We start from the raw sequence: 27,928 nt of genomic DNA on the forward strand, positions 1-27,928 counted from the left end.
TCCAAGCCCTTCATAATTTCACTCTCCTTTGTATTCTTACAATATTACTACAAATCATAGAACATTTATTCCTATTTCTCATCATTTGTTACTGTTGCAGAATTTTCTGCTCAATTAATTAGCTCATAAACTACATGCTACTAAGCAAATGGTAGCAACACTCTGAGAAGTCCACAATTAATTTTTTTATTGCTTTCTGAAAACAATCTGCAGTTTGTCTTCACCAAATTACATCATGATGTATAATGGGTATTTGGGGCTTACAAATCCTTTAAAAATGTACTCGGAGCTCATAGTATAACCCAATCCTTAATACAAATAATATAAGTCCTGTCATATGACTGTAGGAAAAGCCTGTGAAGTTAATGGAGGTCTCCCATTACGGGCCATGAGTCTTGCAACAGACCGTTCAGCTAAGATATACAAAAACGAAAAGGAAACAGACCTAGATAGATGGTGTATCAAATTCTATTAACTTGTATGGAATGAATTCCTCACTTCTGAATTTCTCTTTGCATTCAGATGGTCCTTGAACACTCATTCACTCTTAGTTTATAAGCCAAGTACTTGATTGAAGACTGCTTCTAAATCTTTAGAAGTTCAAATGGTCTATAAGCCACAATTTCCTTATATTTATATGCATGGATATGATATGAAAATATTCTTGAGTTATGATGTTTTCACCAACCAGCTTTACTCTTTAATTCAGTATCCAAAGGAACTTTGCCGGTGAATCCTAAGCATTCTTCAGAAACAGTAACAGTTCTAAGAGCAATCAAGGATTTAAAAATATTTTCATACTTTATTTCTTTCATTTCTTCTTACCTTTCTTAAATAAAGAGGGAAAGCATTCATAATCTCCGTTCAGTTACATAGAATTGGAATACTTCTATGTAACAGAACTCATCACACTAATGCACAGGACTGAAAGTCAAGCAACTTTGGTCTAGGCTGAATTGAATTAAGTCTTGACCTTGTAAACATTTCCACAGGAGGTAGAACACACACACTTGACTTTTTGTCAAATAAGGGATAGTAAACAATGATTCTGAGACCCTAATAAATTAAAGGTATTTTAAAGGTATTAAATAATTTTTTCTTTTTATAGACCAAAGATGAAGCAGCACACAGATTTTCAATAAATTAGGAAGCAAAATATTAAATCTTCATAGCTGAAATGTTTGCATCTTCAAAGCTCCAGTGGTTCAATTTGATAATGTTTGAAACTATAATTAATAACAAGATCACATTTTAAACAATTTGTGTGCAAGGCAAAGTCTGCAAGTATCTCCATTCATTATGGAGTTGTCCATAGTTTTGTACCAGTGACTTGAAAACAATGTCCTGCCACTGTATATTCCATTTTCTTTACCCTGATGGCAATCTGAATGAACAATATTTGAGCAGTAGAGATTCTTAGTTTCAATCCTCACTCAACATTGTTGGTTTAAGTGCCTCCAGCTGCTGTTCCCATGAACACAGTGTTGATGGGTGGTAAAGAGGACACCATTTCTCTACCATTTGCTCCATGGGAATCCAAGGTCTCTTGAGCTGGATACTGATTGGAAGCTCCATACATACACTGGGATGTAGAGGAAGGAATTGGGGTTTGCAAGCTGGATGCTGTAAGGGAAAATGTAATCAGCAATTGAATATTGACTGACATTTTTTTTCCTTTCCAAGTGCCACTCATTTTAAGCCTCCTGTATTTATTTTTGCACTTATCACCCATATCTATGCTATTTTCCTAGAAATTATTTTGACTTCTACACATTTCACAAAGAAAACTCCATTTCAAACTTAAATTCAGACAACTTTATCACCAAAATATATCCCCAGTCTACTTCCTCTTTCCATCCCCACTTCCTCAATTATTCAAACCCCCGTGTTCTCTTATCTGGACCCACACAGCCGCCTCCTAACTAGTCTTAGGACTGTCACCTTTGCCCCACCCTCTCATTCTGCAGGGAACAGCCAGGATAATGCTGCTGATGTATACATCAAATTGTTGCTGTTCTCAAACTCTACAAAGACTTTCCCCCACTCTTAGAATAGAATCCAAGCTCTTTGCCCTGGTTCGCAACGTCTTCTGTGAACTAGTCTCTGCCTTCTGATTGATGTTACTCTACTGTCTTCGTTCACCATGCTCAAAGCACATTGGCCTTTCTTGCTGCCCACTCGGTTTTCCTTATTCCCACTTCAGAGACTGTGCACTTGTCATCTCTTCTGCCACCACTCCACCATCAGACCTTCAAGTCATCGCCTCCTAATCACTCAACTTTCAACTCTAATATCTCTGCCTCAGGATTCCTTTCCCAACCATCTTACCGAAAGCAGTTTCTCCATAACCATGTGTCATTTTACCCTATTTAACTGACTTCAGAGTACCTGACACTATCTTTTTTTTTCTGCATTTGTCTATATAATCATCCCTTAATCTCTCCTTCCTAGAAGGTAAACTTCTTATAGGCAAGAACTCTGTCTGATCACCACCATAACCTCAAACTTAGAATGAAGTTTGGCACACAGTAGTTGGTTCTCAAAAATCTGACCACCTGGCTCTCTGACACTACATTTCCTTCATGTATGGTTGCTGGCTTCTCATTGCTGTTTTTCTCATTTTTCTAACTACCGTCTTCTCTGTCCCTGGAAACTAGGTTTTCTAACTAAGGAAACATAGAGTGGGTCCTAAGTTCCCTCGCACTACTTACCCACTTACTCTGTTCCCTTTTTTCACTCAGAAGCCCTCTTTGCTATTTACTTGTAAGCCAGCTCTGACAACTAAAGCTTAGAATCCATCCTACACCCAAGCTATGTTCCATCAAAGCTTCCACTATCTCTACGAGTAAACAGAACTAATAGTAACAATAGCAACACAGTACATTTTAGTCTCACGGTGAGGAAACTTCCTGAAGTGGAATTTTCTGCTTCATTAGAGTAACCTAGAAGCAATGACCATCTGCAGATAGCATGAGATGAGCTGCTAGACTCTGCTCAGGGAGCATCTGTGATGGTCACAGGGAGGGAAGAAGTGCTTCCTATTGAGTTATTGGAAAAGCACACTGAGAGAGGAGAGATGGAATTTATCTTATTTTCCCTTATGCTCCAGCTGGGTGTCAATGGCCTTTACTCCAGCTAGCTTGAAATCTATTCCATTGGAATATTTCAACCATCTCACATAAACATTAACACTCTGCCTTGATACTTACATGCATATATACTTGCCCTGTGATCCCTTATTAGCCATATTGGAGATTAAATCTATACATATAGTTTTGCCCCCTTTTTCAACTCACTGATGTATGGAGTTCCTACCATGTGACAGACACTTTGCTGGGTGCTGTTGATGTACAAATTGTACAAGTACAAGTTGCAGGATTTTCCCAGGGACAGCAACCTGGTTGGAAAAAGATGCTGGGGACTTTATGGCAAACACACCGTTTTGTTCATTTTTACTTAAACTACATGTAACAGAGCAATAAAAATAGCAGCATTTTCTACAGAGCTGTCTAATCACATTTTACATACAATTGAGAAAATGACAGCAAACTCTATCACAAATCACCATTTTTTAAAACTTGGAGTGGTTTTAGGGTACTAGTGGAGATTATGGGGTCCAAAGATACCTCTTGGCACTGTCCCTGGGTCCAACTGTGAACAGGAGAGAGTGAGAAAAAGACATCATTACTGCCCTCGTAAAACTTAAAGTCTTTTAGGGGCACCTGGGTGGCTCAGTCGGTTAAGCGTCCGACTTCGGCTCAGGTCACGATCTCACTGTCCGTGAGTTCAAGCCCCGCGTCGGGCTCTGTGCTGACTGCTCAGAGCCAGGAGCTGTTTCAGATTCTGTGTCTCCCTCTCTCTCTGACCCTCCCCCGTTCATGCTCTGTCTCTCTCTGTCTCAAAAATAAATAAACGTTAAAAAAAAAACAAAAAAACTTAAAGTCTTTTAGACTGCATTTGACAGATTATATTCATGTTTTGCATACATAGTAGGTGCCAGCTATTTTTTTGAAAGAATAAGAGATTTAGCAGTGGGTTGCAGAGTGACCAACAGACTGAAAAAGGGGAGACTGTTACCAACAGACACAAAAATATGACTTTCAATCCAAAGTGATGAATCACTTGTAGGAATATGACCTCCAGGTTTACCTCAATAGTAAAACTCACCCTCCAAAGTAAGACTACCTACCTGAGGTCAGCAGCCTTTTAAAATGTTTTCAAGAACTACTAAAATAATTTACCTACTACTGGAGTTCGACACGCAACTGATGGTGATGTGTCTGCGTAAAATGAGCTGGTCTGCTTTCTACTATTGTCATCTAAAATGTTAAGTGGATCGTGGATGTCACTGTAGGGAGGCAGTGAGCGAACACTGCTGATGACAGAAACATGTTGGTTCACCATCGATCCGAGTCTGTGAGACTCTGGGTAGTTTATGTTGCTTCCATAGTATCCTACAACAGAAAAAGTCAGGAATGTATTGTTAACGTACTACAAAGAATATTCCAGGAATGAAAAAAAGGACAAGATAATAGGGAGGGGCCTAAAGATGCCATATTATAAATATTACATTCACATCCATCTTTACTATAGAGTTGGATTTGTGCTTGTATAAGGATATGCTTCACTCTGCTGGGGTTTTTTGTTTTTAAAAAAATACAAAGGAGTTATCCTATTATTAATTTTCAGATGTAAGACTACATCTCTCTCATATTTTCCTCATCTAAATTAACAAGATCTTCCTATAAAGAAAAAAAGCACTACTAACTTCTCACAAAGATTACACTACTTGTCAAATACCAATTTTATCTACAGATTTATGTTACTGGGAGAAGGACTGGTCTACATCTAGAAGAGAGGACACAGAACCCACATTGGTGGCTGAAGAAAGAAGTCCACAGACCTTTCCAACTCCCTAAACTTTAAGTGTTTTATCAGACTAATAGGGGGCACAGTTTCTGTCCTAATCTGTATGATCTGCTGCTAGTTCTCTGGAAGAAACATTATTTACTACAAATAAAATGGACAGAACATTCTTCTTTTGGGCTTATTAAGGGAGATCTCAAACATACAGTTTGACATAGTATTTTTTTCATCATTTGTGGCATTTAAAAGGGCAACTTAAAAAAAAAAAAAACCACAAGAATTGTATCTGGAAGAAATTAGCTCCAAGTGTCTAAGATTCCATGATCTTTGGAAACTTTATGTGGGATGGCATACTACTCAGAGAGGTGGAGCTCAATTCAATGTCTGATTTTGTCTTACTGCCATCTCAAAAGCCAGGAAAAATTCTTTAAAAATTTCAATACCATTCGGTGAATTAGGAGGCAATGTTGCTCCTTGGCAGCTGGCAGCGCCCGCATTGCTCAGGAAATTGAAGCTTCCTGTATTTAAAAACTGCATACTGTGTGAATCTTGGCTGTGTGAGGATGGTCCGTAGCTGGAAGGTGGTCGAGAATTATATGGAGACCCAGCACAGCTGCCACTGAAGAAGTCTCTAGAAAGCTGCTGTTCACTCCAGGCCATGCATCGACCATGCTCTGGGCGATGAGGATAGACTCCTGATGGGGGGTGAGGCTGTGCCCTAAACACAGTCTGATAGTTAGAGTTGGTCCCATAAAAGTCATGGCTGGTTTGAGGATGAGTTGGATAAATGGGCTCTGGGAATGTTGAGCAGTGGGGTGGAGCTGACAAGACTGGGCCCACACTTTGAGGTCTTCCTGCCATTGGTCCCTGGTTAATGACGCTTCCTCGGCTCGCCATGGCTGGAGAAATGGGTGGTGTCATCAGATGACCAGTGTTCTGGGAAAGGTCCATTTGACCTGGAAAAAATTACCAGAGCCTTCACAAGTGGCATATAAAAATAGATGGATGCATATCTTTAAAAATTATTCAAAAGATTTATCAATATGCTTTTTTAAAAAAATGGTTCATTCTTACTCTCTAAAAATTACAGAACTGGGGAACGTTAAAAACCTAGGTTTAAAAGATAACATCACAAAAAAATAAACAAACAAATAAATAAAAGACACCATCACAATACATGTATATTTCACAATACTGAAGTGTTTTACACTTGATCATGGCCAAAAGGCCGAGAAGCAATAATAGTGAAGTGTTTTGAAGTTAGTCACTATGAACAAAAGTCTGCGATGGTTTCATGCTTCCATGGGTATGAAGATGGTTAGAGCTCAAGCTTGGGAAAGAAAGTCAAGGGATCTGCTCTTCACAATTTCCCGTAATTAAAAAAACAAACTGAATGTTAAATGGTTTGATTTTTAGGATAACAGAAAAAGGCAATAGTGTCAAAATGCCCATGGCTTCAAAGCAAGCCAATTCAAAACATCATGCAAACACCCCTGATCAACAACGAGTTATGAATGCCACCCACTCTGAGGGTGTTTGATTTTCCACTGGTGGAATTGGGCCCCTGAACTATAAGGCCCTCCCAGGTTTAAAATTCTGTGTGTCCAATGAAGTTATATATTTCAGAAAAGACATAATGCAAGAAGCAGACGTAAAATATCATCTAGTAGTGAGTTCCAGCCACTTAACATTCGGATTGATACAAAGGGGATGCTAGACCAAAGATGAAAATTATTATAATGGTTTTCTAAAATGGCCAAATCTACTTTTTAATGGAGGAGAAATAGTCTCCTCAAAAGCCAAAAACAAATAAGAGGCCCAGTTTTTTGACTCCCAAAGCATCTTCAGGATTTTATGTGTACCTAATCTAATTTTTTCTTCCACTTAATGAAGATAACTATTCGTATTTCTGATATAACTGAGAGAGCATGTCACAGTGTGGTACCTATGTTAATAATGGCATTGATAAAAATGTGAATGAAAAATGTGGAAAATCACAGAAACTTTACAAAGCTTTCATGCAAGTTAGGTAAGACAAGTCTTGTTTACTCTTTGAATGCCTGAAGGGCACCAGTTTTGAAGAACACACAGGAATAGGCTCCTGTGAGATGCACTGAAGCCCAAATGTTTCCCAGTGTACCTGTGAGCGGCATGGTGTCTGTATTCCCAGCAGGAAATGGGTGTAGAGCAGAGGGTAAGCCTCCAGGATGACTGGATGATAGAGGAAGATAGGGTGTTTCCACATGGCTTTCATTCTTCACAGTGTCACTGGAAACAGTGCTCCCTTTATTACGGTTGGCCAGAAAGCAAGAACTTGGAGAAGCAGTGAAGGCAGCTTTACTTGCATCTGGAAAGATTTTTTTTTCTTAACAGGAAAGCTAACGTCATTCTCATATTCCTAGTATATAAGCCCAAGAAAAGGAAACTGAAAACGCTTTAGGGTCATGTCATAAATCTGGAAACTCCGGGGAAATATGTGCCATGGGAAACAAGGCTGGCAGATCTCTGGTCTTGGCAGTGGTGCTGGATTTTTGCTGTTGTTGCTACCTGTACCTTTGTGAGTGTGAGGCGTGTTCTGAAGGGCGCCAACCACCACCCCGCCCCTGCCCCGGGAGTGGACAGTCATCAAAATGCAAGTCATCACATCCCAAATGGACATGCTCTCTTCCTTCTTTAAGCTCCCATAGAACTTCTTTCTACACCATTTATAAGGTGTGTACCACAGGTGTTGTCTTTAATTCTGATTATTTTTTTTATTTTAATCACCTATCTACCTTAATTGATTTCATATCCTTTAGAACTTCCAGTAAATTCCTCTGACTACTCTAAGTATAAATGGTGGAGAGAAAAAATAGTGCTCCAATGGTGTTAATATACTGTGTTAGTGGTAACACGCCTGGGGAAAAAACTCTGAGACTGTTATAGCCCCACACAACATGTGCTTACAAATTCTCGAACTTGGGTTTAAATACAGAAATACGTAAAACAAAGCATACATTTTAAATTACCTGAATTCTTCATATACTTGTCCAATAAATTCTGTAACTCCTGCTCTTTGTCATTATTGAACTGGGTCTCCATGGCAAGGAGAATGTATTCATCAAGAAGCATTCGGATCAAATGGAAAGAGCCTTGTTTGTGGATGGGAAGAGGGAGAGGACAATGTGAGATGAAAGGAGGGAGAGAAGGAGAAGGAAAGAGAAAGAGAGAAGTCGAGTTATCTTTGTGACCATCTCACAACACTTTACAAGGAGCAACTGAAATAAACAAATACTTGTTGGACTTTAAATGACCTGCTAAGACCAACATGCTTAACTTGGGTCTCTAATCTTTCTGTGTACCGCCTGCCCAGCTCACTGTGTATACTGTCCTGCCAGCTCTTTGGCCGCTAATTACATCAAAGGAAAATACGGATGAAAGTGAGACATGCTTTACGCTTTAAGAGGGCACACATTGGAGTGTGATAAGCTTTAACCTGAGGAGAATGAGCTCTACTCTGCTGTATTTCTGTTGACTTTGTACTAAATAATTAGACAATGGCCACCATGAGTCTGAAAAAAGTATCAAGTAAGATGTCTTTCTAGCCTGAAACAAAGTTCCCTTTGGTTTCAAAAAACCAAGAGAGTTATTTTCATTTGGAAGTTGTCTTGGAAAACCTTAAACTTCTTTGAAGAGATTTCCCAACAAAAGTCTGTTTTCATAATAAAGTCAGGCTTCAGTGTGGTATGTTTTAAGAAACCTCACACAAAACCAAGATATTTCAAATAATAGGCTCAATACATTTTGTTCATCCTTCAATACAAGTTCACTGATTTTATCTAATTCCACTGAGGATTAAATAAAAACAACTTAGTAAACTGTAACCTATTTCATAATGTAAAGATTTCTTGGAAAGCTAAATGCAGGAGTACTGTCCACAAGACAGCATTATAGCTGCAAACTAAGAATCCCAGAAATTTTAGAAAAAGGAAGATATTCAATTTTTAAAAGAGCTAACTTGACTCAGTTTCTTTCACAAGTCAAATCAATCAGGAAAGAGGTTTCAGAAACATATGAAAGCATGTCTTCTCAGCTGCTCTTTGACTGCAGCTATGCAGTTCCTGAAAAAGATGCAAAAATTTGCCATATTGCAGTTGGTGCCTTTGGAAAATCATGTACTAATTACTGTTTACTTGCCTGTCTAACAAAAAAAAAAAATATCCAAGCACTGATGGGATGTAATGATAATAGCTGCCATTCTAGAAGTGTTCACCGGGTACTAGACTGTGTTTTTATATATATTGTCTCACTAAAGTGCCAATACAACCCAGCAAGAGGGATATTCATCCTCTTCGACCAACTTGGAGCGGGGGGTAAAAACCCAAGCCAGAGAGAAGCAGTGTTAGGATTTAACTCTGCATGCGGTCTGACTCCAAAACCCAGGCTCCTACCTACCATTCTCTATGGCTCGACAGTCAGGTTTGAGCAGTAACAGTGCCACACGTTTAAAAACTGATAGGAAATGTGACTGGAAAGTGAATTATGTATTCAGATAGGAAGAGCTTTATAAAGCACTTAGGATACCAAAACTGGATGCATTGTTCAAGGTGAGGTTATGCATTACTCGAGCACCAAAAAAACTCCACTTGAGCAGAAAGTCTTGAGCCCTCTTCTTTAATGATCTTCCATTTTGTTTGCTGGTCTACAAGTAAAGGAACAAAATGAAACTATAAAATCTGTCATCTCATTACTACATGCATCCTGCATAAAATCAAGAGGTTGATAAGCTGTCTGACAAATGGACAGATGGCATGACACGCAATTTATTTTGTCAGATATAATGATCTGTCCAGGGATTTTAATTTTAGTCTGTCTTTGCTGTGATTTTTAAGGTTGATAGATCTTTATTCTGTATGGTTTTGTTACCTAGCAGAATCAGACAACACAATGAAATAATTTACAAAATACTTCATCTCTTCATTTTCCTTTGACAGAACTTTAAAAAGAACAGAAGGTGAAGAGTGAAAGAAGGGTTATATATTTCTGTGAATGATTAACTCTGACTTCTCTGGTCCTGAATGATAATCTGTTTTCCTTCCAGGAGGAAAAGAAAAGTCCCTACAATATAACCAGTTTCCTTGATACAGAATGGCTAACACCAACTAGTGATGGATCTATTTGCTCTTATATTGCCTTGTTTCATGATGGATTGACTTTCAGGTTAACTGAAAGAGTTGAAAAAACACAGAAAATACAAAATACTGCACTCCCAGAATTTAAAAATGCAAATACTTAAAACCACATTTTCTGTCAGCATTTATGAAAATTTGCTTTTTAGAGAAGGGTCAGATCTTTTCAGGTTTAAAAAAAATTTTTTTTAATGTTTACTTATTTTTGAGAGAGACAGAAAGAGTGAGCAGGGGAGGGGCAGAGAGAGAGAGGGAGACAGAGAATCCAAAGCAGGCTCCAGGCTCAGAGTGGTCAGCACAGAGCCTGATGCGGGGCTCGATGCGGGGCTTGATGCAGGGCTTGAACTCATGAGCGGTGAGATCATGACCTGAGCCAAAGTTGGACACTTAACCGACTGAGCCACCCAGGCGCCCCAGATCTTTTCGGCTTTTATCTTTCACCACCTATGTTACTCAGCTGTAACTGTACTGACTGACAGGGAATGCATAGTGTCTTGTAGTTCTTTGTCAAGAAATGATGAATAGAATTGAATCTATGCCCAACACTCTCAAATCTGGTCTATTCCGAATTTTGATATTTAGGCCACCTTATTTGCAAGTCTTCAAGAGCTTTTCAAGGCATTTTTACACACAGACTATCACCCCTCCCCCACCATTCAAGGAATTACCAGTTTAGCATTTACTACTAAGAAAAATTTTATTTTCTGAATCTGTCATTGAAAAATACCTTAATAACTCTCTGCTCTACCACGGTATCCAACCATTCAATAAAAGCCTCCACGGTGGCATTCTTCTTAAGAAGATCTTTCAGTTCTTGGAACACTGTGATAGAATCATCTAAAATGAAAAAAGAAAGCAGAATATTACTCTACTTTGAACTCAAGAGAAAACCTAAAACTAGGAATCATTTAAGAATTTTGTAGCATAAAAGGGAAAGACAGAATAAATTAAATGTGCTAAAGAAATTATTTCATATCCTGAGAACAAGGAGCAAAAAATCCTTAGTTTTTACTCTTCAACATTTTAATAATAAGTGTATGTATTTTGGCACATATTGAAATATAGGCTTATGTATTATATAAGCATGTATATACTGGGGAAGAGTAAGTTGTCAGTATAGTTGATTATTCATTCTGAGTCCTAAGCTTTCATTAAATGCAACAGCTTCATTGAAAGCTGATGAATGAAATAAGCTAAACTTGTTGATTTCCTGCTTTCTGAACTACTTTTATCTTTAGCCAAAATTAAATTCTGCACTGTGGAACTGAGCCACCTACATGAATAATCTTTCATCTTATAAAAGTTAAAGGGGCCATTTAGAACTACTGTTTATTAAAGAATTTGAAGTTTACTGAACCCCAAAGGGTAATACAATTTTATACTAGGAAACAGAAAGCAGGGCTGATGTTGGACCACCCCAGAGAGCAGCCTATCACTTGTGCAACAGCCTATCAGAGGCTACACTTTGTCTTTTTGGAGAGAGAGGATGGGGAAATAGTGGATTGCTGTCCCTTGAAAATAGAACCTGGTAGTCTAGTCACACATATTAGCTTGCTAACTCTGTCAGATTGTCCAAACCTGCGCAGGTAATTTCTGCTTTGAAAAACAGTATTATATTGAGACATCATTTTGATATGCATCATATACCATATGATGCTAAGAGTGTAAAACACACGGAAATGTGTATGCATATAAAGTTGGAAGAGAGCTCACAACACTCAAAAACATGTTCATTATTGCCAAGTTATTTCTTTTTTTCTTTCATTTATTTTTTACTTTTTTGGTTATTTCTTTAAAAAAATTTTTTTGATGTTTGTTTATTAGAGACAGACAGAGAGAGAGAGAGAGAGAGAGAGAGAGAGAGAGAGAGAGACAGTATAGAGAGACAGAAAAAGAGGGAGAGAGACAATCTCAAGCAGGCTCCACACTGTCAGCACAGAGCCTGATGTGGAGCTCAAACTCATGAACCAGGCGATCATGACCTGAGCCGAAACCAAGATGTCACTTGTGCCAAGGAGTTGACAGACCCAGCTCTAAACAGGAAGAAGACTTACGTTCAGTGTAGATATCTGATTCAGTGTCTGTGCTGCCAGAAATGGTGAGAAGGGCCTGCGATCCAATACTATTCAAGTCAACCTTTTCAATATCAGATACCATAGAATTCACAACATGCTGGTCAAAGAGAGCTGGTCTGGCAATCTGCATAAAGAAAGTAAAAAAGACACTAAACTATATTATCAAGAGTCTATCTAAAAAAAAGTTTTGGCTTCTAGAGAAAAAGTTCCTTGAGACAAAAGTATCACAAATGCTTTATTTTAAAACTAAAAGCAATAGCTGAGACTCATGATCATCTCTGTTAAAGCTTTAAAAACTATTTTTGGAACTAGAAAATGAATTTTTTAATTCACAGTCATACAAGAAGGATTTTACAATGTTATGCTTCTTATCTGGAACTAGCCCAATCAAGTCTTTTAAAATTTAGGGGGCTAAAAACTTCCACAAAGCAAACAATCATTTGATAGGAAGGGAAATATATTTTTTTAACAATATACAAACCTGTAATCCTAATTTAAGAATTACTTTTTTTCTTCCTATTTAAGAGATCCAAATTAGTAGTTTAAAATGTGTTGTTTGTGGGTTTCACATCAAATATTACATGGGCTCATTCCCCACAACCTTAATTTTTATTAACTGGATTCATAATGCAAAGAACTACTTTGCATTTTACATTGCACTCAGAAATTTTGTATTTTTTTACTTTTTATTTTGAAAATATTAAATTTACAGAAAAGGAGGAAAGATAGTGCAGAATATTTCCATATTCTCCCTATCCCCCTTCTCCTATTGTTATCACCTTATCTAACCATTGTTTATTGCCCAAATCAGGAAATTAACATTGGTATAACACTGGTAGATAGACTACAGACATAATTCAAATTTCCATCAGTTTTCCCACTAATGTCCTTTTTCTATTCTAGCATTCACTCTGGGGTCTCACATTACATTTAACTGTCTACTTAGTCTTCAATCTCTGAAAATTTCTTGCTCTTTGCTACCAGAGGGTTTTTTTTTTTTAATCTGGTGACTCAAATACCAACATACCTGAGCAAGGTGTAAGAAAGATGTTTGCCGTTTCAGAGAAGATACAAATCTTCGCACGATAGGTATCTTCTTGTCAGTTAGAGCTTCTGGCAAGTTTTCCAAAGATGAAACAACCCACTGTTCCCAATTTTTAGCAAAATTTCTTATATCTGCTAATAAGCTACACACACAAAAAGACTTATGTATTAAATGCTAAATTGTTCAAAATGCATTAAATAAATGTAGTTTAATGGAGGTATGCTATTATTCTGTGATTCCAAGAACATGACTTTGAAGTCTGATGGATTCAGCCTAGGTCTGCCATTTATCACCTTGGTCAAAATACTCAATGTCCTCAAGTTCTGGCTTCCTCTATTAAATGGGAACACGATTAGTATCTATGTCACAGGATTATTACTAGGACTACATAAAATAACTCATGGAGATTTCTCTGGTCAAATGTGGCATGCAGAGAGTAATCAATAAATAATACCTTATTGTTAATATTAACTCATGGTTCAGTCATTTTTGATAAAATATTTCTGGGTAAATGTAAGTATGTACTTGATTTTGCATATATTGACTTCTTGAGAGATACTGCATAGGGATCATAATGTCATTTCAGGTACTTACTATTAGTGTCTAGTAATATATTTTTACAATCCAAATATGACTGTGGGATAGTGGGATACATGATCAAAAATGTACTATAGAACCCTATATAGAAACTTGCAAATGTTGGTTGTGTGTGTGCACAAACATTCATACAGAAACACAAAAATTTTAAAATCAGTCAATAATGTACACATTCTACCGCAACAAAAAAGATCTAAATTTATATTTGGGATGGTGCCACATATTGGCAAGCAGTGACATAATACAGGAAAAAGAATAGAAAATGGAGTTAAACAGATGCTCAATTAAAATCCTGACTCTGTTTTTTAACTAGTTAACTTACTTTAGGCAAATAAATTAACTTCTTTCTGCTGCCAGGTTCCTCATTTGTGGATTTGGGATTGTAACAGCTACTGGGCAATAGTCTAACAAGTTGTGTTTTTTAAAAAATCCACTGTTCAATGATAAGAAATTGGTTAAATGAAGTATAGTATTTTTCAGACGCTATGCAGCCATTTAAAAAGAAAATGTTGAGAAGTGCCTGGGTGGCTCAGTTGGTTAAGCGTCCAACTCCTGATTTCAGCTGAGGTCAGGATCTTGCAGTTAGGAGATCAAGCCCAGCACCGGGCTCTGTGCTGGGCATGGAGCCTGCCTAAGATGCTCTCTCTCCTACTCCTTCTGCCCCTCCCCTGCTCACACTCAATCTCTCTCTCTCTCTCTCATGTTTTTTTTTTTTTATTTTACTTGAGAAAGAGAGACAGAGTGTGAGTGTGGGAGGGGCAGAGACAGAGGGAGACACAGAATCCAAAGCAGGCTCCAGGCTCCCAGCTGTCAGCACAGAGCCTGACGTGGGGCTTGAACTCAGACTGTGAGATCATGACCTGAACCAAAGCTGATGCTTAACTGACTGAGCCACAGGCGCCCTGCTCTCGCTCTCTCTCTCTAACAAAGAAAGAAATAAAAAGAAAGAGAGAAAGAAAGAAAGAAAGAAAGAAAGAAAGAAAGAAAGAAAGAAAGAATTGAAAAGAAAGAAAGAAAGAAAGAAAGAAAAATTTAAAAAGTAATGTTGATCCATATCTGTTGATATGAAAGATTTTCACTATATACTGCAATTATAGTATGTATACTATGGTTCCATTTTATTAATGTGTATATTTACAGGTATTCTTAGAAAAAAACCAGTCCATTAATGTGGAGAGATCAGGAGTATTTTTTAATGCATTTATGCATGTTTTCGTTTTCTACAATAAACTACTTGCATATTCAAGAGATAAATACATAAATATTCTGCTTCAGGCAGTTGTAAAATTAAGTAAAATAATTTATGTAGTCTCAAAGCCCATGTTGTAGTAATAAAGGTCAGCCATTATTACTATTAACTAATAATGCCTGCCCCTAAGTAAGCACAACCATTCTGTTGTGACACAGAAATGTTAAGTGTACTTAATTCAGAGATCAGATTAGATGTTTAAAGATAACATATTGATAATTAAAAGAAACTATTGGTCTGTACAATACTATTATGTAAATAAATAAAACGATCTACAGGAAAAAGTAAATCAAAAATAAACTTTGTTTTGTCAATCATCATGTATTTATTGAGCATCAACTATGTCCATCCTACGTGTATTTGTGCCTCAAATACTAAAATAAATTTCATTTTTTCATTAGACTTTATTTACAAAGAAAAATTTTCGTTTTTATTTTTGAGTTTTTATTGTTCACACATCAGAAAGTTTTTGTGAAAAATCTTCAGGTACCATTTCAATTTCAGATTTTTTTTTATTGAAGTATAATCGACAAACAACATTATATTAGTTCCATGTGTACAACATAGTGATTTGACATTTGTGTACATTGTGAGCTCATCACCACCATAGTCCAGTTACCATCTGTCATCAGTTACCAGAGGGGATGCGGGTCCTGGTGGGCAATATGGATGAAAGGGATCAAAAGGTATAATGTTCCCAGGATGGGGAATACAGTCTATTTAAGATCTTATTCCTTTGTTAAAAGAAGATGGTAATTCCATTGTGCCACTTTATGATTTTGCAGTTAAGGCCAATAATAATAAATAATAATGTTAATAAGTAATCTTTAATAACAAAGATAAAATAATTTTTCTTATAATTTTTATTATTGTGGTTTATTTTCCATCAATTATCCCCATTTATCTTCCTGTAGCCAGTTTCTATTGAAGAACTTCTCAGTATTTCAAAGGTCAGTACACTTAAATATTTATTTTTCACTTGGACATCTCTCACATTAAAAGGATTTCAAGATTATTCTATCAATTTTGCTCAGTGAGGTTTGAGTATAAGGATTGAGGCACATCTTCTAACTAATACAAAGGGACAGGAGCGGGAAAGTAATCTTTATAAACAAACGGATTGTTATTTAATGTTTTCCTTTAATATAATGGATAGGGTTAAATTCTACATTAAGAAACTACCACATTTTATTGACTGAACCTACCTTTCAGGCATTTCTTGCATTGTTGCAGGAATGAGTACATCTGTAAGAACCTTAATCACAGCAAAAGAGAATTAACATAAATCCTTACTTAGTATTTTTGTAGAAAGACACTTATTTGTCAATTACTTTTCATTCCTAGCTTTCTAGAGAATAATATGCTAACTCATTTCTGGAAGTTATACTTTTATCTCTAAAATGAATGTATGTGTGAGGTGCATGTGTAAGAAAGGTGAGGGGTGGGGATCTAGAAACATTACAATCCTAGGTTAGCCTAGGAACACTAATATCCTGGGTCCAGAGAGTTAATTATCAGAACACAAAGAATAATGAAAAGATGGTCAACATCACTCATCATCAGAGAAATACAAGTCAAAACCACAATGAGATACCACTTACACATGTCAGAATGACTAAAGTTAACAACTTAGGAAACAAAAGATGTTGGCAGAGATGTGGGCAAAGAGGAACACTTCTGCACTGCTGATGGGAATGCAAACTGTGCAGCCACTCTGGAAAACAGTATGGAGGCTCCTCAGAAAGTTAACAATAGAACTACCCTATGACCCAGCAATCACACTACTGAGTATTTATCCAAAGGACACAAAAATGCTGATTTGAAGGGGCACATGCACCCCAATGTTTATAGCAGCACTATCAACAATAGCCAAATTATGGAAAGAGCCCAAATGTCCATTGACTGATGACTGGATAAAAAAAGATGTGATATGTATCTATATACAGTGGAGTATTACTCAGTGATCAAAAAAAAAAAATGGAATCTTGCCATCTGCAATGACGTGGATGGAACTAGAGTGTATTCTGCTAAGCAAAGTAAGTCAGTCAGAAAAAGACAAATACCATATGATTTCACTCATATGTGGAATTTAAGAACCACAACAGATGAACATAGGGGAAGGGAAGGAAAAATAAGATAAAAACAGAGAGGGAGGCAAACCATAAGAGACTCTTAAATATGGAGAACAAACTGAGGGTTGCTGGAGGGGTGGTGGATGGGGGAGATGGGCTAAATGGGTGATAGGCATTAAGAAGGGCACTTGTTGGGATGAGCACTGGGTGTTCTATGTAAGTGACGAATCACTGGGTTCTACTCCTGAAACCAATACTACAATGTATGTTAACTACCTTGAATTTAAATTAAAAATTAAAAAGAAAAGAATACTGAAAGAAAAGGCTAGACTGAGCCCTAAACATGGATGAGGTGGGTAGGACCTGAGAATTAGTAGAAAGAAGAATTTAGAGAGTGTTGACTGATCCCAGCTCAAGAAAAACTAGAATAAAGAAAGAGGGGACAAAATAGGATATGAGCAATGCAGATCCATTAAGCTGACTGATAAACTGAGTGGTCCAGCCTGAGGAAAAGGACCAAGAGGAGAAGATATTTCAAAATGTGGGTAAACCCTAATCTTCAAAGGCCTATGTAGCCTACCAGAAAAATGTACATGTATTCCATGTGTATAAGACAGTATTGTATTTGCCCAGTATGTTAGTTACCAAGAATTGGACTTGGTAATCATGTACTGTTTTATGGACTAAAAGTTGACCACTCTCCTGAGAGGAATGAAGATCTTCCAGAAACTCATTCTGCAATGAGAATTGTAAATTGCTCTATTTACAATGCTTACTGTGTCTCCCTGGGTCCACTATGAGGAGAAAAAACTTAATTCATTTAGAGGTACTTAAACTCAGGACTTTTGTGTTGAACTGAAAAAAAAAAAAACAGACCATTTGTAAAGAAAAAAGAAAGAATATGCTTTAAGAATATTTCTTGGGGCACCTGGGTGGCTCAGTCGGTTAAGCAACCAACTTCAGCTCAGGTCATGATCTCAACAGTTTGTGGGTTCAAGCCCCACGTCGGGCTCTGTGCTGACAGCTTGGGGCCTGGAGCCTGCTTCTGATTCTGTGTCTCCCTCTCTCTCTGCCCCTCCCCTCCTCACACTCTGTCTCTCTCTGTCTCTCAAAAATTAATAAATGTAAAAGAAAAAATTTTTTAAAGGAGTATTTGTTGGAGGTACTGAATGGTGTTCCAAAGTAAATTTACCACCATTTACTTTGATGGTGGTAAATGTGTATGCATGAGACCCGGGGGCTTTTCTTATACCCTCTCTTGGAGCCACCTTATTTCCCTTTTCTGCTTACTTCTTCAAGTCTTAAACATTGCAATCAGTTACTGCAAACTAAACCTTTTCCCTCTAAATAATGATACTCAAATGCAACCCAGAAAAATGAGACAATCCTCACTCTCCTTTGTCCCTCTTCAAAGTGAATTTGAACTAAAGGCAGAGAATATACTGCACTTGCTCCATCCTCTTATCCTGTGATAGGGAGAACTTAACAGAGGATGAAAATATGGGCTCTCCCATTCTGGCTCAAGACTACCTACCAGTTCTTGGTGTGCAAAGTTGCTTCCAGTCTGAGTTCATCTAGCTTCTGCTGAGAACCTAATAGTAGCAACCAATTTAGGACGATTTATTTTCTAAATGCTTAACAGGGTTCTAGTTTGGATTTTCTTGCAAACTCAGATTATGTTTTAAAAGGAAAGGTTTTGTTTTCCTTCTGACAATTGAACAGGTAAGTGCAGACAAACTCACTTTAAAGTACCCAGATTGCAACACAGTTTTCTCCCTCAGCCTCGACCTTGCTGTTGCTCTAACTAAGGAACTGACTGTCAGGGAATTAGATTCTCCCTCTTCCCAGATAAATGTTTGGCTAGAAGGCCAACCAGTTCATCTTTGTTTGTAATGTCTTCATGATCTTTCTGTAGACATCTGAATACTCTTATTTGGTTTTAGAACAGAAATGAAAATTAATACATTAAACCTAGAGATTTCCAATATTTTTAAGTTGTTAATCCCATAAGAGTGTTTAACTCTGCTTTTCCCCCAGAAACAGATGGTAAAAAAGCCATCATATTATTCACTCTGAAAACACCTTAAACAGGTAATAAAAATTAACAAAATTTAATGTATTAGTGAGTATGTCATATTTTGAATCATTAACTGTAAACAGATTGATTTTATTTCAATGTAAATTTAACCATAACACATGCACTATTAAATACTGGTTTCTCATCAGAGAAAAATAATACTGTCTCTCCAGCCAGAAATAACAAATTTATTGAACATACAATGCAAAAATTTAGATAGAATACTTATAAAGAAAACATGCGGTTTGTGTTTAAGACACCCCAAAGAGCTTACCTTATAAAGAATTGAGTCGCAAACACAGAAAATGTCAATGATAACAGGGTTTTCAAGCAGGGGAAGAAGATGATCAGGCATTCCTTGCCAAAAGTGTAATAAGAAATGCTGGATCTAGTTATAAAGCAAAAAGTATAAACATTAAGATTGTTCCTTAACATGAACTCATAAAGAACAAGACAAGAAAGTATACACAATATGGTCAGCAAAGCATTCTTTGTCGTCCTTACCTCTTCAAAGTTTCCATTAATTGCATTGTCCAGGATGCACTGGCAGTGAGTTTTATACATCATTATGAGGGTATCAACCTATTTCAAGGAAGAAAACGCTTAACCAAAGAATCCTTTCAATACTGCCTTCATTTGTTTATGCATTCGTTTGTCCAGCATGCATTTTTTAAGCTCCTATTATGGACCAGGCATTGTGCTCAATGTCAAGGAATCAAAAACAAACGTACAGTTCTTATTTCCAGGAACTTAATGCCTTGTGAAGGGAGAAAGGCAAGCAAATAGACAATTACCGTATAGTATCATAGGAACAATGAAAAGCTGATTGAGCAAGGAGCTTTGGGCCAAAGCAACATTGTGTTTTTCTACCTAAGAAGAGAATTACCTCTGACTGCAGAAATACACACAAAATGGTAAAATATATCAAGTGTCCACACAGCGTTTTATTAAGTGGGTGGTGGGCAGTGTGGCATAGCGGTTTCCAGTTTGGGGTCTGGAATTGGTTAAACTGAGTGCCCAGTTCAACTGCACTACTTTGCACAGGTTGTTTTGTCTCTGAACCCTAAGCTTTTTCTCTTCAAGTAGGATAGTAATAACATATTACCCACATGGTATTAAAAAGATTAAATAAAATATCAGGCAGATAGAAGAGTGCCTGGTACACAGTAAGATCTCACTAAATATTACTCGAAATTAGTAATATCGAATGCCTCATAAATTTACCCAAAAAATATTTGAATAGTTAATGCCCATTCTGAAAAGTCTCTGCTTCCATGTTACCACAGATATTTGGATTGCATAGTTAAAACATGTTAAACGTATTCTAAAATCTGTAATGGATTAGAACTAGATAATATTTTAATAGATTAATAATAGTCAAATATCCACATTTTACAAGCTAGAAATATCACTACCTGTTACTGGTTGTGTAGTCTGTGTGAACAAGAACATGGCTTAGAGGTTACAGGTGTGAGTTTTTACCTGGATTTGAATACTAGCTCTAACCTGCCACTTACTAGCTGTATGATGTCAAGCAAGCTACTTAACATTTGTGTGTTTTAAATTTCTCATTTGGAAAATAGAGATGATAATAACAGTACATTTCCAATAGGGTTGTTATGAGGACTAAACAAATGAACGCATGCAAAGTGGTTGGAATAACCCATAATACATGCTGAGAGACTGACCATTAGATTTACTTTTATCCCAACAGTATCTAGGGTGGTGATGGCAATGGGGGTGTCCCACTGTAACCCTCCAGTCTCCAATATTTATCCCTACAGCCTAGTGACAGCACACATCTTTGTTATTCAGCTCAAAGCTGTAAAATGATGACATGCAAATTACCAATATCCCTGCAAGGAGGTATGCTGATTACAGGACACCTCTAGCAGAATATGTCACCATTAATGCAATTGAGACATGGTCCATATTTTAGTCAATGATATTATATCTTTAAATAGGTTTCCAGGACATATTTTTAAAAATAAGGATAAGGACAGTATGAAATACAGAAAGGAATTCACAACTCTTGTCAAAAATTAACCCTTTGAAAAACAGTGTGGAGGTTCCTCAAAAAATTAAAAATAGACCTACCCTATGACCCAGCAGTAGCACTGCTAGGAATTTACCCAAGGGATACAGGAGTGCTGATGCATAGGGGCACTTGTACCCCAATGTTTATAGCAGCACTCTCAACAACAGCCAAATTATGGAAAGAGCCTAAATGTCCATCAACTGATGAATGGATAAAGAAATTGTGGTTTATATACACAATGGAGTACTACATGGCAATGAGAAAGAATGAAATCTGGCCCTTTGTAGCAACGTGGATGGAACTGGCGAGTGTGATGCTAAGTGAAATAAGCCATACAGAGAAAGACAGATACCATATGTTTTCACTCTTATGTGGATCCTGAGAAACTTAACAGAAACCCATGGTGGAGGGGAAGGAAAAAAAAAGAGGTTAGAGTGGGAGAGAGCCAAAGCATAACAGACTCTTAAAAACTGAGAACAAACTGAGGGTTGATGGGGGGAGGGAGGGAGGGGAGCGTGCATGATGGGTATTGAGGAGGGCACATTTTGGGATGAGCACTGGGTGTTGTATGGAAACCAATTTGACAATAAATTTCATATATTGAAAAAAAATTAACCCTTTGATCCCTGAAATATAAATAAGCTTTGATCCCTAAAATATAAATAAGCTTCTTTCTTCACAAGTATTTCCACTTATGTGTTCAAATGTATTCTTTTGTACACAAATCAGTTAAAGTTTTTAATCTTACTATTGGTACTACATTTGCTTATTTAATATTCACATAGTCTTCGGACTATGTAAATTTTTATTGTAGCATTGTATTATTTACAAACATAATTTTGCTCAGTTTTCTGAGAATAACACACCACCTTATAGAGGGCAGGAGCAGAGGCAAGGCTTATCTCCAGTAAAGTTAGTATGTGGTGAGGGTGGTAACTGCCTTGAGTGACACCATGATGAGGCAGAAAGTGGTCCCTCAGCTTTGGCCAACCCCCACCTCACTGGGATCAACTTTTCACTGGGAAGTCCCATCCTTTCTGTCTCAAGAAAGCAGGTGCTTAAAGTGCTTAGCTTCAGCCCCACCCTTCTTTCTAGAAACTGACAAGTTACTTGGGGAACTGGGATACTGGCTAAGAAGGTGAAAAGCAGCATCCAACTGTTTTCGAGGGACAAAGAGGATGTTAGTCCCTAGTGCTCATGATGAGGACCGCTGGGAATGAACTTAGAAACCAGGGGTTATTTAAGCATCCTGATACCTGAGTGAGAAATGATCTACAGACCAGGGTTTCAAGTTGACAGGTAAGGAATTCCTTGGAAGCTAGCAGAGAAATTGAAATTAACTATTGAAACATGCTCATTTCTTTTTTTTTTCTTTGTTGCCCTCTCCATTCCCCTCTCTTTCACCAGGTAGATTTACTTACACAGCAAACATCTTCATGATATGCTTACATGTAAGCAATTCTTTCCACAAAGGGACCCAACAATACTCTCCTCCAAAGAACCATGTTCCCTGGAGTCCCACTGATTTCCACAGGTTTCTCCACAGACTGCCACATGAGGCATCCAAGTCTAAAGTTATAATATCACACCTTACAAGATTAAAAAAAAATGTGATAATCTCAAGAAATACGATGGGAGAGGAGAATGGTAGAAAGTGGACATACTTCAGGGGACTTGCTTGGAATCAGCATCTGAGAATTATCTTCAATATTTTGCCTATTCTTAACAGGAATAGTAGGTCATCAGAATAAATCCTGGAAGTGACTGTGCAATTCTACTTATCTGTCAATAGATCTTTTTATCAATGCATTATTTTTATTTCCAGTTTCTACACAAACCCACTACTAAGTCAGCTGGACATTAGTTAATCACATTCCTCTGTCTTTGTACCTCAAGAATACGAACTGACTTAACATACTGTTAAAGATATTTTCCTTGGGGCGCCTAGGTGGCTCAGTCAGTTGAGCATCTGACTTCAGCTCGGGTCATGATCTCACTGCTCGTGATTTCGAATCCCACGTTGGGTTCTGTGCTGACAGCTCAGAGCCTGGAGTCTGCTTCACATTCTGGGTCTCCCTCTCTCTCTGCCCACCTCCTCCCCCAGCTCACACTCTGTGTGTGTGTGTCTCTCTGTCTCAAAAATAAATAAATGTTAAAAAAATTAAAACAAAAGATATTTTCCTTAAATGTTAATAAGAAATGAACTTTGGTTGAAAAAAAATGCAGAAATCATTATGCCCTGATTTAATAATGGATGCTGCCGTTAGTCAGCCAGTAGGAACTCAGCAAATGACTTTAGAGGTTCAGAAATAGAGGAGGATTTACTCTTAGATTTTACTATATAAGAATTGAAAGTCACATTAAGGATTATTTATAAACTGAATCCTATGAAACTGTTTCTTCCTTAACTTTCAAAAAAATTGCAACTATAACGGAACACAGAATTTTAGAATGGAAAGGAAGCTTTGTCAACTTCTAGTATAGTCCTTGCCATTCATCTAGATATTGCCCCCTCAGTGCTAGGAACAAATTGTCCTAGACAAGTGCCTGATGACTGCTGAAATTATATGAAGCTAATCAAAAACATAAAGCTTATAATTAAACTGCATGTGAGAGACACATTCTCATATTTTCTTCCTTGATATTGAGTTTTAGATAGAAAATAATCTTCGGTATTTTGAGGTTTATTTTGCCAACTTCTGACTACATACTATCATGGAGATGGTAAATAATTAATTGGAAAGTGTTTAATCAATATTAGTAAACATTTGTCCCTCCTATAAATCAGTCAATTATGTTTGATTATGCAGATTTCTGACTGCTTCCTGCAAATGCCATGAGATTCCCAGCAAATGGCGATAGGGAACCAACATATCAGAAAATCAATAAAGAAGTATCTTTAATTGATACCTTGTCTTTAGAAATGCATCCCTGGTACACAAGGTGTTGAGCACTGGGGAATTCTGGAAGAAGTGTTCCAGTTTTTGAACTTAGTGAGTATTTACGAGTGAAGCCACCCTATAATTTAGAAAAATGAAAAGAAATAAATCATTATCAACTATTTGGCTCTGAAATACCATTCTAATAAAATAGAAACCCATAAAATATCATTTTTCTTCATCCTGCAAACGATGACAAATTAAGAGATTTTGGTAAACTGTTCAGATCATTCAATTGAACAAAGAAGAGCTGTCAGCAGAATCGTTGTTTCCAATCATAAATAATTTCATAGTCAGGGTATTTTCCTATTATTTTGGATTTTAGTTTTGAACATTTGTCAGTTTATACAACTTTTAGAAATTTAATTTTAGTTCACATTTGTTAATGGCATAAGTTTTGAAAGACCTACTTTTAGAACTGTTGAATTTGAACTATACGAGGATCAAGAATTGCCAAATCCATTTATGGATTGTGTAAACAAGATGATAAGAAGTTAACTAATTTGTTTAGTCTCAGAAATAATTAGTGATAGCTTGGGAGTGGAGCTTAAGTCTTCTCATTCCCAAATTGGTACTCTGGACTTTCTCATCTCAACCTTACCCCACCCTGAATTTACATATGTGTTCTTCTTTTGATCCCTTGGAGAATAGCACACTTCTAGGAGTCTTCAAAAATTAGAAAAAGTGACAAAAAACAAATAATATATAATGCCACAGGGTTGATGTACCTACAAAAAATCCACACAGAAAGAGAGAATGCATATTTGTGATGGAACCAGAGCCTCAGCAAATCTGTCTCCCAGGTCATAACTAATTGTTCCTGCCCCTCAAACAAAGTTTTAGCAAACTGGATCGTAATAAAGAGTTTAGGCAAAGAATGAAATTGTGACTATAGAATAGGAAGGAAAGTATTCCTGGCAAGGACAAAATTTCATTCTTTCCCATAGTTTTCCTATATTTTCTTCTACAACTTTTGTATTTCTTTGTTTGTCTCTGTCATATTGAAGATTTATTGCTTATACAAGTTAGGTTCCTACCCTGTATTATCATTCCCAACATTTGTAGACTATTAAAGACTTACATGTTAAATCACTAAGAAGTTGGGGGGACTTTCAGTCCTCAAAGCAGGTATGTTAAGAACATTGATTTCTCATTGACGGATTTGATATAAGCTTTCAAAAATTTTTTATTAAAAGTGCAGTAGAAATCTATTTCTTTCAGATTAGGTTTTAGTTTTCACCCTTGTTATGCTTTATTTTCAAGTATGGATAGAAAAGAATTATTCTGATTAAATAATTCTTCAGGATTTTAAAAAAAATTTTTAAGTTTATTTATTTATTTTGAGAGAGAGCGCAAGGGAACAGGGGAAGGGGAAAGAGAGAGGGGGAGAGAGAGGATGCCGAGCAGGCTCCGTGCTGTCAGTACAGAGCCCTATGCAGGGCTTGAACTCATGAACCATGAGATCATGACCTGAGCCAAAAACAAGAGTTGGACACTTAACTGACTGAGCCACCCAGGCGCCCCTAATTCTTAAGAAATTAATAAAGAACTACTATATAAATGATTAACTATCATGAAATGATATATTAGCACAGTTAATCCCAATCCACTCTACTTAATCAGTCTTAAGAATTCAAGATATATTTCAAATATTTTTGATGCTTGGATTTGTCATTTATGAGCATGAATCATCATTGTACAGTCAAAGAGTGGTATTGTCAATAAATTGGGAAAATAATAGGATGTGAGAAGTAAAGAATTTAATCTTAAAAGGAGGAAAAAGTAATTGGCAAAGAATATGAAACTAACATTTGATAGATAAACATAACAAAAATGCACTTAAATTCTAATTTAGGAAAGTTTACATTGTTTTCTTATGCCTTTTCTCATGGGTGGAAAATCATGTTTATTCATCCCAAAATGTAATTCGGTGAGATTGGAAAAGAGAGATAGAGAAACAGAAACCAAACAATGGCAATACATAGTGTTGTATTAAATCTAAGTTAGGAATATGAGAATAGTCTCATTTCCATTGACAAATATAATTAATAATCAAAAATCTTTCCACAAAGGGAAAAAAAAACAGGCTCAGAAGATTTAATAGGTGAATTTTATCAAGCATTCAGAAAGCAGATATTTCAAACTTAAAAGATTTTTTTTTCAGACAGTGGAAAAGAAGAACCTCTTTCCAATTCATTTGAAAACTTTTATGCCAAAACTGGACAAGGACAGAAAAAGAAAGAAAAATCATAGGCCAATACTGGTTATTATCATACTTGAAACAGTACCAAATAAAATACTTGCAAACCAAATCCAACAGTCAATAAGAATGATAATAACCAAGTCAGGCTTAAACACACTACATTGACAGAAGAAAAGGTGGGGTGGGGGGTAGAATACCATATGTAGTCAACTCAATTGATCCAAAAAAGTATTTGTTAAAAATGCAGCCACCATTGGGGCACCTGGGTGGCTCAGTTGGTTAAGCGTCCGACTGCAGCTCAGGTCATCATCTCACAGTCCATGAGTTTGAGCCCACGTCCGGCTCTGTGCTGACAGCTCAGAGCCTGGAGCCTGCTTCAGATTCTCTGTCTCCTCTCTGCCCCTCCCCTGCTCATGCTCTGTCTCTCTCTGTCTCAAAAATAAATAAAAACATTAAAAAAAAAATCCAGCCACCATTCACTTCTCTTTCTCCCTCTCTGTCTATGCTAGAAACAGAAAAAAAATTCCCTAATCATTCAATAATCTATCAAAATATCAAAAAATAAAAAATATGAAAATAATCTATCAAAAACCCACAGCAAATATCATACTTAATAGTAAATAGCAAGTTCATTACAATTTGACCTGTTTTGCAAGAAATATTAAAGACGGTCTTGTGGGTTAAAATGAAAGGACACTAGACAATAACCTGGAGTCATATGAAGAAATAATGATCCCAATAAAGGTAAACACATGGGCAATTATAAAACCTGGTATTATTATAGCAATAGCTGTAACTCCACTCTCTGTTTTCTACATGATTTAAGAGACCACTATGTCTCTTTTAAAAAAAAACAATTAGTCTAAAAGCTAGTATTATTGTAACTTTGGTTTGTAACTCCACATTTTCTTTTCTACATGATTTAAACACTAACGCATTATTAAAAACCAAATATTAGTATATGTATTTTGGACACACAATTTATAAAGATGTAATTCTGTAACATCAATAACTGAAAGAGGTAAGGACCAAACTTGAAAGGAGCAATGTTATGTATATTATTGAAGTTAAGCTGGTATAAATTCAAATTAGAATGCTATAACTTTAGGATGATAAATGTAATCCCCATGGTAGCCAAAAAGAAATTCGTTGCATAATATACACCAAAGCAAATGAGAAGGGAATTAAAATATTCACTACCTAACAACAGAATACACATTTTTCACAAGTGCATATAGAACATTTTCGAGGTTACACCATATGTGAGGCCACAAATTGAGTCTCAATAGATTTAAAGAGATAGATATAAAACAAAATATTTTATCTGGCCAAAATGGCATGAGGTTAGAAATCAAAGCAGAAGGAAAACTAGGAAAATTCACAAATTTGTGGAAATTAAACATACTCTTTTTTTTTTAATATTTATTTATTTTTGAGAGAGAAAGAGACAGAGCAAGTGGGTTAGGGGCAGAGAGAGGGAGACACAGAATCTGAAGCAGGTTCCAGGCTCTGAGCCGTCAGCACAGAGCCCAATGTGGGGCTCAAACCCACAGAGCTGTGAGATCATGACCTGAGCCAAAGTCAGGCGCTCAACTGACT

At 36.7% G+C, this 27,928-nt stretch overlaps 1 protein-coding gene across 1 annotated transcript in view; it reads right to left on the reverse strand.

The window, feature by feature from the left end:
• Window positions 1–213: 213 nt before the first annotated feature.
• Window positions 214–27,928, reverse strand: part of RFX6 (regulatory factor X6) — a 56,226-nt gene continuing 28,511 nt past the window's right edge. Inside the window, exons 7-19 of the mRNA XM_027057029.2 lie at window positions 24,098–24,205; window positions 19,654–19,731; window positions 19,424–19,537; window positions 16,206–16,255; window positions 13,137–13,296; window positions 12,089–12,233; window positions 10,762–10,871; window positions 9,430–9,547; window positions 7,875–7,997; window positions 7,007–7,213; window positions 5,310–5,822; window positions 4,242–4,454; window positions 214–1,623 (exon numbers count right to left, since the gene is read on the reverse strand). Coding sequence (XP_026912830.1) covers window positions 1,448–1,623; window positions 4,242–4,454; window positions 5,310–5,822; window positions 7,007–7,213; window positions 7,875–7,997; window positions 9,430–9,547; window positions 10,762–10,871; window positions 12,089–12,233; window positions 13,137–13,296; window positions 16,206–16,255; window positions 19,424–19,537; window positions 19,654–19,731; window positions 24,098–24,205 — 2,115 coding nt within the window. The 3' untranslated portion in view covers window positions 214–1,447. The remainder of the gene's footprint in view (window positions 1,624–4,241; window positions 4,455–5,309; window positions 5,823–7,006; window positions 7,214–7,874; window positions 7,998–9,429; window positions 9,548–10,761; window positions 10,872–12,088; window positions 12,234–13,136; window positions 13,297–16,205; window positions 16,256–19,423; window positions 19,538–19,653; window positions 19,732–24,097; window positions 24,206–27,928) is intronic.

The sequence above is a fragment of the Acinonyx jubatus genome, chromosome B2, assembly GCF_027475565.1.
Source record: "Acinonyx jubatus isolate Ajub_Pintada_27869175 chromosome B2, VMU_Ajub_asm_v1.0, whole genome shotgun sequence".
Taxonomy (NCBI): domain Eukaryota; kingdom Metazoa; phylum Chordata; class Mammalia; order Carnivora; family Felidae; genus Acinonyx; species Acinonyx jubatus.